Raw genomic sequence first — 19725 nt, 5'->3', positions numbered from 1 at the left:
GGTCTTCCCCGAGGTCTCCTCCCAGCTGGACGTGCCTGAAACACCTCCCTAGGGAGGCGTCCAGGAGGCATCCTTACCAGATGCCCAAACCACCTCAACTGGCTCCTTTCGACGCAAAGGAGCAGTGGCTCTACTCTGAGCTCCTCACCCTATCTCTAAGGGAGACACCAGCCACCCGCCTGAGGAAACCCATTTCGGCCGCTTGTACCCGCGATCTCGTTCTTTCGGTCATGACCCAGCCTTCATGACCATAGGTGAGGGTAGGAACAAAAATTGACCGGTAGATCGAGAGCTTTGCCTTACGGCTCAGCTCTCTTTTCGTCACAACGGTGCGGTAAAGCAAGTGCAATACCGCCCCCGCTGCTCCGATTCTCCGGCCAATCTCCTGCTCCAATCTCCCCTCACTCGTGAACAAGACCCCGAGGTACTTAAACTCCTTCACTTGGGGTAAGAGCTCATTATCAGAAAATATAAAAAATCTAATTATGAAACAGCAACCACCCAGAACACCCAAGTAACACCCTGGCAACCACCCATAACATTCCCTAGCATCACAGTCACCTACAGTAGCAATTCGCTAGTAACCACCTACTAGCAACAGCCTAGTAAACACAGTGAAAACCCTAGTAACCACTAGGGATGTGACCGAATACCTTATTTGGAAAGGCACAGATAATGGCTTCAGAATGAACAACAAACTCTTCCACTCTAGCATTGTGGAAGTAACTTTTACAAGGGAAAGCACTACACACGCACATATAGAAAACGTATAAAAAAGCTAGTTATGAGATAGCAACTACATTAACCACCCTGAACACCCTAGCAACACCCTAGCAACCACCCATAACAAACAACTTAGCATTATGGAGATGACTTCTAAATGGGCAAACACCGCTCACAGTCACCTAGAAATTACACCATAGCAATGCCCTAGCAACTACCTACAGCAATCTGCCATCATAGAGGCAACTTTTGCATGGGCGAGCATCACTCTTGTAATGCCATTTGCAAAAATGCGAAATCTAGCTGATATAGCAAACCCAGAACACCCTAGCCACCGCATAACAACACCTTTGCAACCACCCAGAACACCATTGCATCATGGAGGTGACTTTTACAAGGGCAAGTACCACTCACATACAGAAAACGTAACAAACAAAAAAAACTAGTTGTGAGAAGGTGACTACAGTAACCACCCAAGCAAACACCATAGCATAATGATGACGAATTAGTCCTGCTGTTATAAATAATCATACCCATGTTAATACACATTTAACCATGTTTATATATATATATATATATATATATATATATATAAACCACCTGTGTCTTAGTGTGTATGGAGAGTGAATGTTGGAAGGAGGATTTAATTTACTCTTAACCAAGATCTGAACAGCTATATCATAGACACATCAGAAGAGAGACAGAGAGAGGGAGACAAAGGTCTTTCTTTCAGTCCCATGTGATAAATGGTCCTTCCCCTGTGCCCAGTGCATGATGGATGTGTCTAATGCTTTCTGGGTGATGCAGGATTTGGGACTGACAGGTAGAGTAATAGTCATCTGAGAAGAAATCGATGGGGTTCATGGGAAATAAGTGCGATGACAACGGGGGCAGCTTGGCCTGTGCTATGTTTACTTTGAGGGATGGTTGCCCTCACACGCCTGCCGTGTTGCACCCATAAAGACAAACAGGCAGCAGGAGGTAATGGCAATGTTTCACTGAAGATGATGGAGCAGGGTGTCATGGGTGGCTGTTTATCCCTGTCATTGTGCCCGTGAGACAGAACAGCCTGTCTTCATGGGGAGAAACTCTCAATTGGATGCAGAGTGTCTTTTTTACTATCTATCTATCTATCTATCTATCTATCTATCTATCTATCTATCTATCTATCTATCTATCTATCTATCTATCTATCTGTCTGTCTGTCTGTCTGTCTGTCTGTCTGTCTGTCTGTCTGTCTGTCTGTCTGTCTGTCTGTCTGTCTGTCTGTCTGTCTGTCTGTCTGTCTGTCTGTCTGTCTGTCTGTCTGTCTGTCTGTCTGTCTGTCTGTCTGTCTGTCTGTCTGTCTGTCTGTCTGTCTGTCTGTCTGTCTGTCTGTCTGTCTGTCTGTCTGTCTGTCTGTCTGTCTGTCTGTCTGTCTGTCTGTCTGTCTGTCTGTCTGTCTGTCTGTCTGTCTGTCTGTCTGTCTGTCTGTCTGTCTGTCTGTCTGTCTGTCTGTCTGTCTGTCTGTCTGTCTGTCTGTCTGTCTGTCTGTCTGTCTGAAGACTTCTAAAATTTCTGTTATGTTTTTTGTGCAGGACAAGCGATGTGGTGAAATTGCCCATTCTCCATCACTGGACGTGTTTTTACCAGAGGATGAGGACAACCCTTACGAGTCAGTAGCTACAGCTGTCACACGCAAACCTTGCTCTCTTGACATCCAACTCCACAACGCATGCCCTCGCAACGGTTGGTAACTTCTAATCAATGAAAACTAGCAAAAAATCAATCAATTGAAAATTGATGTAAATAATCTCCACATGCACTAACTCAGCATTTATACCTATCAGAAAAATACTTTGTACACCTCAGTAAGTCAACATAAAGCTTTAGCAGTCAATTTTTTTTGTATATGATGCATTTCCATGTCAAACAAGATACTCAGTAAGGAAAAATGGGCAGGACTTTGTATCCATTGGGAATTGATTGGATTTTGAAATGTTCATAAAAATTTATATACAGTATATTACTTAATAATATAATAATTTAGATTATAATTATTATAATAATTGTAATAAAAATAATATACAGGCTATGCAGATTGTTCTCAGGGGCAGGGGTTAGGGGTGTAACGGTACACAGAAGTCACAGTTTGGTACGTACTGTACCTCGGTTTTGGGGTCACGGTTCGAGTTCGGTACAACAGGAAAAAGCAACAAATCCCCAACGCTAGGGTTTATTTTCATTTATTTTGAACAGACAGTAGTGAAAATTTCAGTTTGTTCCATTTAGCGGCATTGAGGTAGTTGGTACAGTACAGCCTCCTTAAGTGTATTAAAGCACTAAGCAGTAAATAGAACGCACTCTTGCATAGGTCATATTTTATTGTAGGGCTGATAATAAAAAAAGGCATTTGGTCACAATCACCTAAAAAACTGAAAAGCATCTCTTGTGTAATAAAAGTACACAATAAAAGAACAATGAAACATAAAACTTGTTCATAGATTAGTTTTCTTTGCGTGTTAGAGCTCATTAACATACTGTGACAATGGCGGATGCACAAAGTTCAATATTACACTTTTTCAAGAAATCAAGATGAGCGAGAAGGAGAAAAAGTGGCATCTACTGTACATCTGAGCCTGTTTTCCACGAGGAGACAGCGAGTGAAGCGACATCTGAGGCTTCCCATTTACAGAACACGCATATTTCATCACTGGACTGAAGTGAGACTTAACAGCAGAAACAACTTAAAATACGTAAAAAAAATTGTAGTCTATTTTCATTTGTGTACACTCTACACTCACAATAAACAACAAACCATTGTGCTTTTGTAAAATAAAGAAAATAAACAGGATGGTGCTTTTTGCCGTCAGGGTTTCCTTCCCGTGAAGTTAGTGGAGCGTGTCACAAATTTGAATTGAAACTCAGCGTATATAGGCTACTAGCAAGCTCTTGCGTGCCATCTGAACTTGTTTTGGGTTGGCGCCTAGATCATCTCTTCTTCTTCTGCTCTTTTTCCTGTTGTGGCGGATAGGAAACAGCGTTGCATAACCGCGCGTGCCTCCTTCTGGATTGGAGTGCAATTACTGACTGCATGAACAACTGTTACAATGGTAGATATTGTAAACGGATTGTGTGGTCACAACTACTGATATAAACTTCTTGTATTTAAGATGTACAATGTAAGCATAATAATTTTTTTTTTAAAGGGAAAAAAGTGGACTGAAGGTTAGAAAGCATGACGTTCGTGTCAGAATGCCAGTCTGTCTTTCAAGTCCGAAGCAAGACAAAACCCATATAGCAACGTGTTATGCCAAAGACGTCTCGGACAGTCTGACAGCAGATACATATCAACCGTAAATATATTACTTTTCGAGTGATTCGTTACAAAAGTGTGCATCAATTAATATAAGCTCGAGCGTGAGTGTGTGGTGCGCTGGAACAGACCTCATTCATGCATGCACATTGAGCTTCTTCTTTTCTTTTCAGTTGAAAATCCACTTGAAGATGCATTCTTGCCACCTACTGCACAACACCTGCGTGACAGCTGACGTAAAATAAAGGAGCGGGCTTAGGATAGCCGAGACTGATCAGTTAAAAAATGCTAAATCGCCCCCGATACCAATCCTTGAGATCGGCTCGGGACATCCCTAATTATTATTATTATATAAAATAGTATCACAATAGTAAATGCTTCACAATCCAATCAATTCCCAATTTCTCCCAAATCATTACTTTTCTTATTATATTATATTATATTATATTATATTATATTATATTATATTATATTATATTATATTATATATTATAAATACTCCACAGAACACTGTCCATGCTGTATTGATTTGACAAACACAGAACATTAGGTCCCATGGCGCCTCGTGGCGTTTAGGTCGATGCCTGTAGTCCTGGGATGCTCCTGCCCCTGCCGCAGTACTTTCCTCTGGCATCGTTCCTGCGGTAAGGGTTAGGGTTGTCGTGGAAACCGCTTTAGCCTTACCCAGAGAGGTTGGTGATGAGTCACCTGCAAGTTGTCGTGGAGACGCAGTGAGTAGTGTTGCCTGTAGGCTGATTCACACCTGATGTTCATCTCCCAGATGACTCTATTAATGCATCCGCACAGTCTGGCGGGACTTCACTTGATGTATGTGTGTGTGTTTTCTACTATTTCCTGTGTTACTGTACTTTAACCCTCTGTTTGTGTTTGTGCTTGAGCGGATGTTTGCGTGAGTGTTTGTGGATTTTGACCAGCTCTATTTTTGGCCCCCCTCAAGCTATCCCCACAAGCATGAAATCACAGCTTTTACAGGACTGTTCTCTGCCTGATTATAGCCAACACTGCAGTTTTGTGCTGCAGGATTGCACAGGACCAACCAAAACACTCACATCCGTATATCCCACAATAAATAGAGGTGACTTCTGACTTCTAAATATCACAGTTTAATGTTCATTGCAATTGAAAAAAATAATTTCTTGTTATTAAAGTATTTTTGTGTAAGTCACCTCCTTGAAATGTATTGCGTTTAGTGTAATATAATAAATGTGCTGGAGACGTTTACTAAATGAATAGAGAAAGAGAAATATGTCTTCATAGTTCATCTAGGTCATATCCTGAATGTTAACCATGAATTGTAAAAAATGACTTGCAACCAACCAAGCGGGTGTGAAATCTTTGTTAAGAGCTACTCACAAGCAGAATAAAGTTTACAATTAAAAGATCATGGAAGAAGGTCATGTAACTTTTATGACTTTCAATAAACTCACAGCAACAGAAAACTAGGCAGTTCAGTATTCTGCTAACTAGTTACTTGTCAACATAAGTGTAACTGTTTCCAGTCAGTTTTTGTTCTTTGCAATAATATTGTGTTGTGTTTCACGGTCAGATTGTGTGGGATTTGTTGAGGATTTATTTAGTGACAGCTTGTCAAAAACAGGATTTAGGTGGAAAGAGTCAAGACGTGGCTCAGCATAAGTCTTGTTACAGCTGCTTTTATGCGTCTTTTCCTGTTTATTTATTTATCTCTTCTCTGTCCCTGTCTTCTGTCTGTTTGTCCTCTTGTTTTTTTAACTTAAATGAGTTAGTCGTGTTCAATTATGGACACATGTGATGAGCCAAATGTAAGACTGTTTTTCCCCTGATGTGGCCTCAGATTAGTTCAGCTGTCTCCGGTTCAGCAAATCATATCTGTCTGTTTTTCTTTTAACCCTTAAACGCACACCTCGGGTCTTTAGTGACCCGGGACGTCATTCACCACCCTCCTCCTCATTCACTTTTTAAAGTTAGACATCAACCTTCTTAGTATTCCTCAATTAATTAATTATATACAATATAATAAGAAAAAATATATAAAAGAATGCCTGTTTTCTCATTTATTTTTTGTAAAAATTGAATGAGGTCGCTAACGACCCGAGGTGTGTAACGGTTTAAGTATGTCATAAGTATATACAATAATTGAATTCTTTGATGACTGAAGTGCAATTGACCTTTATTCCACAAGGTGACAATGTGTAATATACAAAGATGAAATTATGTTCTCGTACTCAAGTTACCGCTGGCAGAAAACAAAAGAATAGGAAGGATCATCAGCAAATTTTGAAATGGTTCAGCGATTTACATCATAGTAAGTACTGAACGCAATTAAATATTAGCGTCACTGTTACTTGATGGTGGATCTGGTGAAGAAGCTGTCAGCGATTAAAATGTTGATTTTGAAGATGTTAAAAATGATAGTTTTGAGAATATATTTGAGATGGCGAATATGAGCCAGATGCTGAATGTACTGGGAAATGAGCTGGGACTGAGAACAGTGATGATGTTATTAAACATTTACTCAAACTGAATCCTTCCAAGCTCCAAAAGATAACAAAATATGCTTGATTGTATTCTTCTGTAATGGCTACTCTAATATCAGGAGAGTTTTATATTATCGCGACAGGTAGAGAATCATCCATGTTAGATATAGATCCGGGTCGCAAAAGACCCGAATATGTAATGATGAAACATTCATGCATTTAAGGGTTAGGTATTTGTCCAAATATATTAAAAAATACCTTGTTTCTCTTCAATGCTTCAATACTTTGACTAGTGTGGTGGTATGAAAGAAGCAGTCACAAATACAATATAAATTATTTAATTTATATTCAAATTTAATTTAATTTAATTTTAGTACTTTGACCAGTGTGGTGGGTTTAACACAGACAACATGGGCATAAGTACAATGTAATTTTTTTTTTTTACATAAATACAATTAATCTATATTTTATTTTGTTCAACTACAAAATGTCATTAATTTATTTTCTCTGGAAGTACCAAGGAGTCCAGGTAGGGTGTCATTCAGTCAATCCATCAATCAATCTTAAAGCTGCAGTCCGGCATTTTTCCTCTTTGTCGCCATCTCTGTTCGAAATCTGCAATTGCAGTCATTCACGGAATTATCAACTTTACGTGGGTTGTAGTTCAACACCCTCGACACGGCACAGCGCGGATGAACACAATGTTTGAGGAGAGTGTGCAGCTGTCAGTCACCGCGCCGATGTGGATATTGTCATTCAGAATCACAGATTATTCTTTTTGGAAGTATGACCAACATAACAATTTTCACCGGGAAATGTCATCTGAACTAGTAAGAAACATTCACTTTTGTTCTGGTTCTGACATTGCAGTAAATCGCGCTGATTAAATCTAACAATCGCTTATAAATTATCATTTCACGCAAAACCGTGCAAAGTAGCTATACTATGTTCTCAAATTGTTAATGTTAACAACGTCAGCAAGCATTGCGTGACTACATCATGTAATGTCCTTCCGATATTATCCTTGTTTTCGCATGGGTCCGGTTGCAGTCTCTTTTTTTCTGTAGCCACTCCGAAGTCCGAACGAAGTCTTTTGCATGTTACAGCGGGTGAGTCTCTAGTTGTCACTGATGATGATCGTCGTTTGAACCTTTCTGGATCCACCATCAAATTGATAAGTTTAATTATATCAAGTGCTGTGAGAAAAGGCTATAAATCTCCACCTCCAGCATCCTCACACGCAATATAGCTTATACTAGCCGAGACTCCTTCTTTATGTGTACAGATGTGACGTAATGACGCAAAGACATGCTCGAATCTCCCGCGGAAATCCACCAGTACCACTAAAATTAAAAACATTATTACAAGCTTACCGTTTTGCATCGAGCTAAGGCAAGCAGATAGTTTTGAACACTGGCTGGTTATGTATTTTATCAAATATGTATTTTGGATAATTTTTAACCCAAAAAAAAGCTACGGACAGCAGCTTTAAATTTGATTGTTTTTTTTACTAAATTTGGTAATTGTGCCATCAAAACTGTACATAATATAATATAGTAATATGTCTGCATATATTTATATTTGTGTGTGAAGGCCTGCTAATCTTTTAGCATCTGTGACTGAAGAGTCTCTGTGTTCCCATGGCTCCTACATGCCTCATTTCTCTCTCAGTATCGCAGCTCAGAGAGGTTAATGGCTAATGACTGAAAGAGTAAAACACAAGTTGAATTCATCCCCGGCTTCCTGCCCATTACCAACAGGGTCAAGCCCCACTGAGCTTCCTACCACAGTCACAGAGCTGCTCGCTGTTATCGCAAAAACAGCTGCGAGCAGTTTTGACAGAGTCACACTCTTTCCCACCAGCTCCGTAAGGTCCTCTCTTTTTACACTCGCACACGTACGGTCCCCCGACGAGGATGAGTGTTTTGATCCACCGCGAGCATCGTTTTAAGCGGCCGCTGACATGCATCAACCTAGAAAGTACAAATATAAATGCGTGTGCAAGCGACAATCGAGTCTGCCATTTTGTTTCAATTATTAACGCTGCTCAGTTTAGTGGTTCATGAATAATCTGCCATCATTTGCATGCCAGAGGAATGGAGCTTGTCAGTATTCATGACAGTGGTGTGTGTGAGGGGGGAAAAAATTATCTGCGTATAGAAGTGTGTCCATGTGGACCCAACAGACTTAATAGCATTCATAAGTCTGCTCAGCGTTCACCATGAATACAGAATCTCTTTTTATCATATAATTACATACTCCTAATGTCAATGTCAAGAGAATAAGGCTGACATATGTTTGTTAACACACTTTCGTGTCAGTGAGGTGCAGTCTGAAATATTAAGCAAAAGTGAGTGTTATCTCTGATCTACAGTGGTGATTTTATTGTGAAACATGCTAATGTTTCAGATGTGTGCAAAGTCTGGAACAAACACAATCAAGCATGATCTATGATTACCCAAGAACTGTTTAAATGACAGTCACGGTATCGGATGGTTTCTGTCATTGTTTTTTCGACAACAACAAACTGTGAGCGCCCCTTTGATAGTCAATGCAGTAAAGTGCAATGACACTGATATCGGAATCCCCCTCAAGGGGCCCCCTCAGTAGTCGCTGACAGCAGCCAGCCAACCACGCGATCTCTGCTGCCGGCAAAATACAAACCTCCTCGGGAGTTATCATGAAGCGGAATTATGCTTCAGGAAGCCAGAAAAGAAAGAAGAGAAAGGAAGAGAAGGTTAAGAAAAATACCAGATAGTGATAAAGTAATAAATTACACTGCATAAAAATAGCTCTACTTGTCTTGTACAAATGGTGTAATAATTTTGCAGCAGGTAACATTAGGCTAGCAAAAATATGTTTATGTTAGCTACCTGCCTGACGGCAAATGCTGCTTGTAACGAACAGTTAGTGCAAAATTTTTTTCCGAACGGACGGAATATGGTTAACGTTACATACTGTAATATGTTTTTTAACGGTTTAAGGAGTTCCAGAATCACTGTTTATCGTATTTAATGACATGACATTGCTATAGCTAATAGGTTGGGGAGTTGGGGCTTGGGGGGCCTCCATGTCCATTTTGCTTGGGGCCCCCAAATTCCTTCAAACGGCCCTGATTATTATAGTAATGTTCTTTGAGACCTAGGGTAGTTTGAACACAGTTTCTGCTCTGCGCGTTCATGTGTTTTGGAGGAGGTGTTGCTTTGGAGATCGCTCTGAAGGGAGGATAGGATCAAAGCTAGCTTGTTATTGCTAGCCTCTCCGAAATTGCCTACCCTACCTTTAATGTCTTCTGAAGCCATATAGTTTTGCGTGACAAGTGGATGGAAATATGAGTAACATTTACTTAAAATCCCAGCTCTCCTTTCACCATGAGAGTTCACGAGAATCATTCTTTTCAATGAATCAATTGACCCAGTTCACTAAACACTTTACAAGGATGGTCCGATTCATTCACTTGCACTGATTGTTCTGCTTCACTGCTTCATTGACTCATTTAATCAATACTTTGTTGTCATTGGTTAACACTGGAGGGGAAGATGTTCAGCGAATAATGACTTAAATTTCAGTCTGTCATCACAAATCTATAGTAAGGCCTACTAAACTATAATATGAACCACTTTTATGATATTTTTCTGGTGCTTTTGCAACATTTTGGATGATTGAATGCTCTCATTCTCTTTAATAATTGCATGGAAAAGAGAATATTTAATTTATTTTCCTTTTGTGTTCAGTAGTAGAAAATTATAAATGTTGGAATGACCCTGGTGATAAAGGTGAAGATGAAGATTTACTACACGTATGAACCTTTTTTTTCCCATTTGAGATGAGATGTCCAAACCTCACGTGCACAAAGTGAGGTTTTGTCAGATTTAGCTCACTTTTGGGAACTATTTTGTCCTTGATGTATAACTAAGTAAACATATATGCATGCTGCTTGGATTTTATTTGTTGTATTGCCTAATTACCTGCTTGTTTATTTTTTTCCTGTGGAATGCAGGGGGGAAAGATGATGCTTTTCACTTGTTTTGACTATGGCAAACCTTGTTACTCATCTCCTGCCTTTGAGTTGGCAATCAGCAGATTTGAAAAACAGAAGGAAAGGAAGATGAGGATGGTGTTGAATAAATGTATGCAGCTTGGATTCGTCTCTGATTTTGTCCGGATGGATGCCGTAGGGCTTGTTGACTCACTTGGTAGTCACTCGTTTAGAGCCAACATAATCATCCCATACTGTTTTCCGCATTTCTTCTTGCAGAGCTGGAGAGACAGAGAATGCAGGGATGGAGTTACCGTTTCTGAACAGCATGGCTTTCTGTAGTATGGGCGTGTTTGTGATTTATGGGAAGGGTTTTTCTCAGTAATTTGGTAGTCGTCATGTAACCCACCCTTTACCTCGTTCTGCTCTCTTTATTTCTCTTTTCCTCTGTTTCATCCCTCATTCACAGAGAGTGATCCTACTCTGGGGAAATCTGCTCTGACCATAATGTGATCCCACTCCTACACTGCAGCGTGTGTGTGAATGTATATACAGTACATCTGCTATTTTTGAATTATATGGCTTGAATCCAAAACACACACATACATAAGCACACACAGCAAGATGTACTGAACTAAGGGATGATATATCTTGTTACTAATATTACTACTAGTAAAACCATGGTGCTTTTTTTTTTTTGAACAATATATTTAATCATTTTTCAGTTTACATATCACATCAAATTACATAATGAATAACAATCATGTAAAACACAGTAAACCTTTTTCACCCTGTTCTCCCTCCCAACACCCCCCCCCCCCCTCCAAAAAAAAAAAAAAAAAAAAAAAAAAAAAAAAAATGTATAAATAGAAACAAAATACAAAATAATAATGATAAATAAATAAAATGTATAATAATAAAAAATAAAATAAAAGAATAATTTTTTTTTTTTTTTTAAAGACACCTAAATCAGGTAAGGAGTGTTTCACATGTATATTTAGAAGACCATGATGCTACCCTACTACCTCAGAGCTTGTTCTTGTTGTAGCAGGTTACCAACATTTACATTATGCCTTAAGAAGTTAGTAAAAGGTCTCCAGACATCTTCAAAAGTATTTTGTTTATTTTTGATAATGTACGTTATCTTTTCCATTGACATGTTTGACGCCATTTCTTTAATCCACATTCCAATTCTCGGCTCATTGATATTTTTCCAATTAAGAGCAATTGTACGTTTAGCTTGTAAAATACACATGTCTATGAATCTGACCTCTCTGCTCTGTATGGGAGGGCTGGTAGGATATACACCCAGGATAAAAAGCTTAGGATCTAGTGGTAGTTTCTTTGATAATATTTGGTCAATCATATCAATAATACCTTGCCAAAAGGGTTTCACTTTCATACATTCCCATATACAGTGGTACAATGTACCTCTTGCCTCATTACACTTTATACAGGTATCAGGAATGTTATCGTTAAACTTATGCAACTTGACAGGAGTTATGTATGTACGCATCAGCCATTTGTACTGTATGAGTTTCAAGCTAGTGTTGACTGTCTGCATCTGCGCCTTCTTACATGCCTCATTCCACTCCTCTAGGGATATTTCGTCATCTATATCTTCTTTCCATAATCTTAGTTTTGATTCTGAAGATTCATCCGACCCAGACACAAACAAGTCATACAAAGATGAAATTGAACCCTTATCATAACAATGTCCTATAAGTGCTGCCTCTAGTGGGGAAATGGCCGGTATGTCTAATGAATGATTTTGAGATGAGGATATAAAGCTTCTAAGTTGAAGATATTTGAAAAAATGGGTCTTTGGAATGGTATATTTGGTTGATATTTCTGCAAAGGACATGAGTACTTCATCTTCACTGTACAAATCCTGCACTTTCTTTAACCCTTTTTCAGCCCATATTCGAAATCCTGCATCACATTTCCCTGGTTTGAAATTAGTATTACCCCAAATAGGACTGAAACGTGACAAGGAGGAGTTAAAATTCAAATATTTACATGAATTAAACCAAATATTGATCATGTTCAATACGATAGGATTATCTGTGTTTTTTCTCAGGTATTTGTGGTCTGCTGAATACAGGTATAGGTGCAATGGTAATCTTGGTGTAATGGAACAAGATTCCAAATCCAACCAAGCAGGAGGGCTTTCAGATGAAAAATAAAACATAATTGTACGCAGCTGAGCTGCCCAGTAATACCATTGGATGTTTGGACATTTAAGTCCTCCTCGGTCAAATGGTAGGTATAATAAAGATAGACGTAGTCTGGGACGTTTATTTTGCCAAATAAAGTTGGTAAACAATTTCTTAATTTTAGTAAATAAAGATGAGGGAGGGGGTAGGGGAATATTCTGGAACAAATAGAGAAATTTAGGGAGTATATTCATTTTTATAATATTTATCCTGCCAATCATTGAGATGGGTAAAGATGTCCAACGTTCTATTGATGAGGTAGTATCTTTCAGAATTGGGTCATAATTTATCTGGGCAATCTTATTCACCTCGGGGACAATTTTTATACCCAGATATGTAAAATTATCTGTTGAGGTGAAGGTAGAAGAATAATCCTGGCAATTTTCCCTCTCTGATTCATTAAGTAACATTATGGATGATTTCGAGTGATTAACTTTGTATCCAGAAATTTTTCCAAAAGTTTCAATGAGATCTAGGAGTGCAGGGATAGATCTACTCAGGTTTTTCAGGAACAAAATTACGTCATCTGCAAATAGTGCTATTTTATGTTCCAGGTGACTTTCTCGGATTCCATAAATGTCACTATGCATCCTCACCCTTATAGCAAAAGGTTCTATTGCAAGGATAAATAATAAAGGTGATAAGGGACTTCCTTGCGGGCAACTTCTAGAGATGTTAAAAGGTTTAGAGACCACATTATTGGTCAAAACTTCTGCGGAAAGCCCAGTACAAAGCAATCTAACCCATTTACAAAAAGTATCCCCAAAGCCAAAACGAGTGAGCACCTCAAATAAGTAGTGCCATTCGACGCGGTCAAAGGCCTTTTCTGCATCAAGAGAGAGTAAAGCCGTGTCTTTTGCCCCTCTCTGGTTATGTAAAATATTGAGCACTCGTCTGACATTATGAAAGCCCTGTCTACCTTGGATAAATCCATTTTGGTCCTCTCCCACCACCAGAGGTAGCAGGCCCTCCAATCTTCTTGCAAGAACTTTGCTAAGTATTTTTGTATCTGAGTTTAAAAGGCTGATTGGGCGCATGTTTTCGCATTTTGTATTAGGTTTTCCTGGTTTTGGGAGTAAAGTTATTAGGGCTCTCCTCATGGATGTAGGAAGAAGGCCATTACTAAAAGATTCCTGGAACATCTCCAACAGGGGTGAAATTAATTTGGACTGAAATTTTTTATAAATATCTATAGGTATGCCATCTGGACCTGCTGCTTTTCCAGCCTGCATACAGCTAATTGCTTCTACAATTTCTAATATTGTTATTTCTCCATCTAATGCTCTACTCTCATTTTCTGAAATTCTAGGAATATTAAGGTTGTTTAGGAATAGTGTTTGTTTATCGTGATTACGAGTACCCTCAGAGCTATACAATTTCTCATAAAATACCCTGAAGGCCTCATTAATTTCTGTAGGGTCTACTATGGTTCTACCGCTTGGATCTTCGATGTAGTTAATAGACCTTTCTGTTTGTTGTTGTTTAATGCGCCATGCTAAAAGTTTCCCAGGTTTTTCCCCTTGGTCATAAAAGGATTGTTTAAGTCTCATTAAATTAACTGCTGCTTTGTTAGCTGACAATTCATTATACTTTGCTCTAAGTAGAAGTAATTGTACATGTACATCGTTAGAGTTTGGTTTCTTATTGTAGAGATCTATTTCAAGTTTTTTAATTTTCTCATCTAATGTCTTAATTTCCAATTGTGAACTCTTTTTTTTGGAGCTGGTAAAGCTAATTATTTGACCCCTAAGAAAGGCCTTAAATGCCTCCCATCTTATGCTAGCAGACGTTTGAGAAGTATTACATACAAAGTACATGTCAATTTGTTTATCTAAAAAATCTATAAATGTGGGATCTGTAAGCCATCCTGGTTGAAGGCGCCATTTCGGGGGATCACTCACAAGTTTAGTATCTGTATAAGTGAGTGAAATAGCTGCATGGTCAGATATTACTATACTACTATACTGACAGTTGTCAATTTTTGAAACAAGTAGTGCTGAGACCAAAAAATAATCTATACGTGAGTGAGTTTTATAAGTGCTGGAATAACAGGAGTATTCTACTGCATTGGGCTTGCCATGTCTCCATATATCTAACAAGTTTAATTCTTTCATAAAATGGCTTATTGTCTTCCTCGAACTAGTGTGAGTATTATCCAAGCCTGATGATCTATCTCTTACTGGATCTAACGTGCAATTAAAGTCGCCCGCTATTATGTATTTCCCAGAGAGATTTGAGACAGTCAGAAACAGATTATTATAGAATTTAGGGTCATCATCATTTGGGCCATACACATTTATTAGATTTATATTTTCAAATAATAACATACCCTGAATTATGATATATCTACCAGCAGGGTCCTTAATTATATTTTTTATTTGTAGTGGGACAGATTTATGAATTAATATCATTACTCCTCTAGCATGGGTGGTATAAGGAGCTGACAACACTTGACCCTGCCATCTTCTTCTTATTTTAGAAATATCCCCAGCCATTAGATGGGTTTCTTGCAAGAAAATAATTTTTGATTGCAATAATTTTATCCTGTTCATCACTTGTTTAACCTTTGTGATTTTATTTAAACCCCTACAGTTCCATGAGGTAAATTTCACCTTTAAACTACTGGACATTAGTTATATAAAATATCCTTAAGATTCGTTTTGATAAAATAAAATACATTGATAGCAACACACCCGTAAAAAAAGAAAAAGAAAAAATAGAAGAAAGAAAAAAAGAAGAGAAAAAAAAGAAGAAAAAAAAAAAGAAAAGAAAAAAAAAAGAAAAAAAAAAAAAGAAAAAAAAACCACACACCTTATTATACCAACCGCTTATGACCGAGACGGGTCCGCGCAGCCGTCTATCTCTCGCTTTTAGTTATTTCCTTCTCTTTAGCTCTCACTGCTATTAAAGAAACCAACTTACTAACCAACCAATAATATTATTGTAATGAACAATGCAACATGTGTTAACATAACCATTAAAGGGTTATTCGATTACGCACATAGCCGATAATAACATAACGTTAGGACTCCGCTGAAGAGAGGACAAAAAATATTTAAGAAATAAAATAATACAACTATTGGCCATGTAGAGTAGGGCTATGTGATGGGTTGAACGTCCCATAGGAGTCATTCTAAACTATCCGGTAGTCTATTAGGATGCGAGTCATGTCCGTGTGTTCCCCTGCATCCATGAAAAACTTATTTTGGCCATGAGAGTGTAAAAGAAACCAAGACAGTCCTATTTGACGGAAAAGGGCAAGCAAAAATAATTGTCACTTTCTCTTGTGTAAAAACAATATAAGCCTATAGGCAGCTATTACCGTTAGGCACATTTTCCTGGTAAAGTAGCCTCTGCCACAGGTTTGCCTTGATCCTTCAAAGAGACTGGACAAACTTGTCTACTTCAGCCGGCGTTTGGAAAGTGTAGGACCTCTCCTCATGTGTCAGCAGGAGCCGTGCTGGAAAGATGATTCTGTGCTTATGAATACCCTTGTCTCGCAGCTTCTTTCGCACGACATCATAGTCGCGCTGCATCTTGTGAACACCAGCGGAGAGGTCTGGGTGAAAACGGACTTGTTCGTTATTGTAAAGAACATTCCCTTTGATCCTGGCTGCCTTTAATACTCGCTCCTTGTCTTTGAAATTCAAGAACTTCATAATCAGTGTCCTCGGGCGTGTCATGCGCGGGTCGTTATTTGTCAGAGTGCCGATTCTGTGAGCCCGCTCGATTACCAATGTCTCCCGCGGTTCCATTCCTAAAGCCTCTGGTATCCACTTCTCAAGAAATGTAACAGTGTCCAGGCCCTCTGCTTTCTCCGGTAGGCCCACCATTCTCACATTGTTCCGTCGGCTTCTACATTCTAAATCTTCCACTTTGTTTGAAAGAGTTTTAACGGTGTTTTCCAATGTGCTCACTTTGGATATTAGACCATTAACGTTGTCTTCAGCATCGGAAATACGTTGTTCCGCGTACGCTATGCGCCCTGTGCATTCCTGTATCTCCTTTCTTACCTCCGTAATTGTTGTTTGCACACCATCTATCTTCTTATAAAGGCCACTTTTCAGAGACATTATGGCTTTCATTATATCCCGATTATTTTCGCCCGAAGTTGCAACTTCACCATCTCCTTCGTCAAGACCGTCTTCCATAGTTGTCATGGCGTCGCTAATTTCTTCACCCTCAGAGTGTTCGTCTTCGTTTCGTGCTTTTTTCTTGTCTTTTTTGCCACCTTTACGTGACATTTTAATTCCCTGTACTCTTATGTACTTGTTGCTTAGCGTTATGTACACTTCTGGTTGGTATTGTAGGATTAATTACATGCTAACAGCAGAGCTAAAAAGTTGCGACCTTTTAGCACCTCGCCATAACCGGAAGTCAAACCATGGTGCTTTGATAGATACCATGCTACTAAATGACTTCCATATTCAAGATACTTCAAATACCATGATAACAAATACAAGTTTGCAGTATAAAGCAGCATAACAGACTTTTTTTGTACAGCTAAAATAACTGGAAGCGAATGACACCATAAGTCTTACACATTCAAGGTTTCCCAGTACACAAAAATGATTCCCTATCGGTCAGTCACTACAACGTAGGTCAGACTGACCAATAGGAATCTCGCTAGAGAGGCCAATCTACTTCGAGTGAAACTAAAACAAGCCAATGCACATTGGCGTGCAATCATTTGCATCAGCTGTGTAGCCTCGCAGCGCGGGTATTTAACGAGCAGCTGTTGTGATTGCACACTAGCTTTTTGCTTCGGAGCCAAACGCTTCATGCTTGATCTACAAGAGAGTGTGACTACGAGCCTCTTCTTTGGACCTCTCCTTCCCGGTGCGGGCGTCACAGCACGGCAGCGCGAGCAGTCTTCTTTTTCTCTCTCCTGTCTGTTGTGTGTTGAGCAAATCAAAAGCTGTTGTAACAGCTGGTAAGGTGCGCCGTACGAGCGCTCAAAAGCTGTTTTCACAGCTGGTAAGACAGCGAGAGAGAGAGAGAGAGAGAAATCGCGCACAGACAGTTGCACATTCCTGTCTGTGTTCGCAGTGACTGTTCCCCTGCGTGTTTCAGCACCAGTGAGAGCAGTCCCTAAAAGAGCTTACACAGATAGAGAGCGTCTTTTTAAAAAAGAAAAAAAGATGACTTTCTATCTGTGTGTTTCTGGATGCGGTCGTTACCTGGGCTCACAGGATGGTCACAAACGCTGCCTCGTGTGTCTGGGCATTGAACACGCTGAGGCAGCGTTTGTGGATGAGTCATGGACCCATTGTGGGAAGATGACCATCGCGGAGCTACGGTCGAGACTCTTGTTCCTGCAAAGGGAACGCCATCTCTGGCTGTGTCTGGCTGACATGAGGGAGTCTGACAAACTCCGGTTTCTCAACTCCCCTGTGTCCCAGACCGGCCTCTTCGGCGACGCGGTCGAGAACTTCGCCCAGCAGTTCTCGGCTGTACAAAAGCAGACGGAGGCCATCAGACACATCCTGCCGCGGCGGCCAGCTGCTGCCTCCACCCACCGCCTGCGGCACCTCAGTCTGCTCGTCGCCGAGGGCGTCCTCCTGCGTCTGCCCCTGCTCCCGCGCCGCAGCAGCAGCCTCCACCTAAGCGGCGCCGTGGAGCCAGTCACAGGCAGGGCGCCCCGCCCGTCCAGGCCCCCGCCCGTCCAGGCCCCCGCCCAAGAGGGGCGGCAAAGCCAGGGGTAAGCGGCCCTAGGACGGGCGACCCAGAGATGGAAGGGACTGCTCTCCAGGAGACGATGACCGCATCTCTCCCTCCCCCGGAAGAGGGCCAGGTGGAAAATCCTTTGTTTCGTTTTGTTTGTGTTCCGCCGCTGGCCTTAAAACCAGCGGTACCCAAATTTTCAATAAAAGAGCAGTTTCTACCATCTCTGGGTCCGAAGAGGACCCGGAGAGCAGTGGGGGGACAGAATCCTCACCACTCTCATCCGCCTCCTCTGTCGCCAGTGAGCAGCAGTGTGCAGTTCGAGAACGCCACCGAGCCGCCTCCTGCACCTCCTGCCCCGTGGAACCAGGTAAGTGCTGCACAGCACACACAGACCCCGCTACGGGCCGCCTCCCAGAGAGAGCCTCCCGAGCCGCGTCCCTGTGTTCCACCTCGCTGCCCCACTCCGGGTACGCCTACAGTCCCTTTGGTCCCGCTTGCACGGTCTCTGAGAGCCTGGTTAGCGCTCCCCAGTCCGTCTCGCTGGCTCATTCGGACCATCAGGCTCGGCTATGCGATTCAGTTCGCCCGGCGTCCCTCCAAGTTTTGCGCCATCCACTCCACTACAGTGAGAGCAGCCGATGCCCATGTCTTGCGTGCGGAGATCGCAGTCCTGCTGGCGAAGGACGCGATAGAGCCGGTCCCTCCAGCCGAAATGAGGTCAGGGCACTACAGTCCCTACTTCATTGTACCCAAGAAAGGTGGTGGGTTACGACCGATCTTGGATCTGCGAGTTTTGAATCGGAGCCTCCACAAGCTACCGTTCAAAATGCTCACGCAGAGACGCATTTTCGGATGCATCCGTCCCCAAGATTGGTTTGCAGCGATCGACCTGAAGGACGCGTACTTTCATGTCTCGATTCTTCCTCGACACAGGCCGTTTCTGCGCTTTGCGTTCGAGGGTCGAGCATATCAGTACAAGGTCCTGCCCTTCGGGCTGTCCCTGTCTCCCCGTGTCTTCACGAAAGTCACGGAGGGGGCCCTTGTTCCCATGAGAGAACAGGGCGTTCGCCTCCTCAACTATCTTGACGACTGGCTCATACTAGCACACTCTCGAGATCAGTTATGCGAACACAGGGACCTCGTGCTCACACACCTCAGCCAGTTGGGCCTTCAGGTCAACTGGGAGAAGAGCAAACTCGCCCCTGTGCAGAGGATCTCTTTTATCGGTATGGAGTTGGATTCGGTCGCACAGACAGCGCGCCTCACAGAGCAGCGCGCTCAGTCGGTGCTGAACTGCTTGAACACGTTCAAAGGCAGGACGGCGGTCCCACTGAAATTTTTTCAGAGGCTCCTGGGGCATATGGCAGC

The 19725-nt window shown here is 41.1% G+C and overlaps 1 protein-coding gene across 10 annotated transcripts in view; it reads left to right on the top strand.

The window, feature by feature from the left end:
* The window catches only part of anks1b (ankyrin repeat and sterile alpha motif domain containing 1B), a 176866-nt gene that overhangs the window by 73628 nt on the left and 83513 nt on the right, over window positions 1-19725 (top strand). For all 10 annotated transcript variants that reach the window (XM_056237370.1, XM_056237366.1, XM_056237368.1 and 7 more), the window contains one exon: window positions 2301-2451. In XM_056237370.1, the coding sequence (XP_056093345.1) occupies window positions 2301-2451 (151 nt within the window). The remainder of the gene's footprint in view (window positions 1-2300; window positions 2452-19725) is intronic.

The sequence above is a fragment of the Rhinichthys klamathensis genome, unplaced genomic scaffold, assembly GCF_029890125.1.
Source record: "Rhinichthys klamathensis goyatoka isolate OS25496 unplaced genomic scaffold, OSU_Roscu_1.1 h1tg000485l_1, whole genome shotgun sequence".
NCBI lineage: Eukaryota > Metazoa > Chordata > Actinopteri > Cypriniformes > Leuciscidae > Rhinichthys > Rhinichthys klamathensis.
Note: the sequence above shows the minus strand (reverse complement) of the source record. Positions and strands in the feature narration are given on the sequence as shown.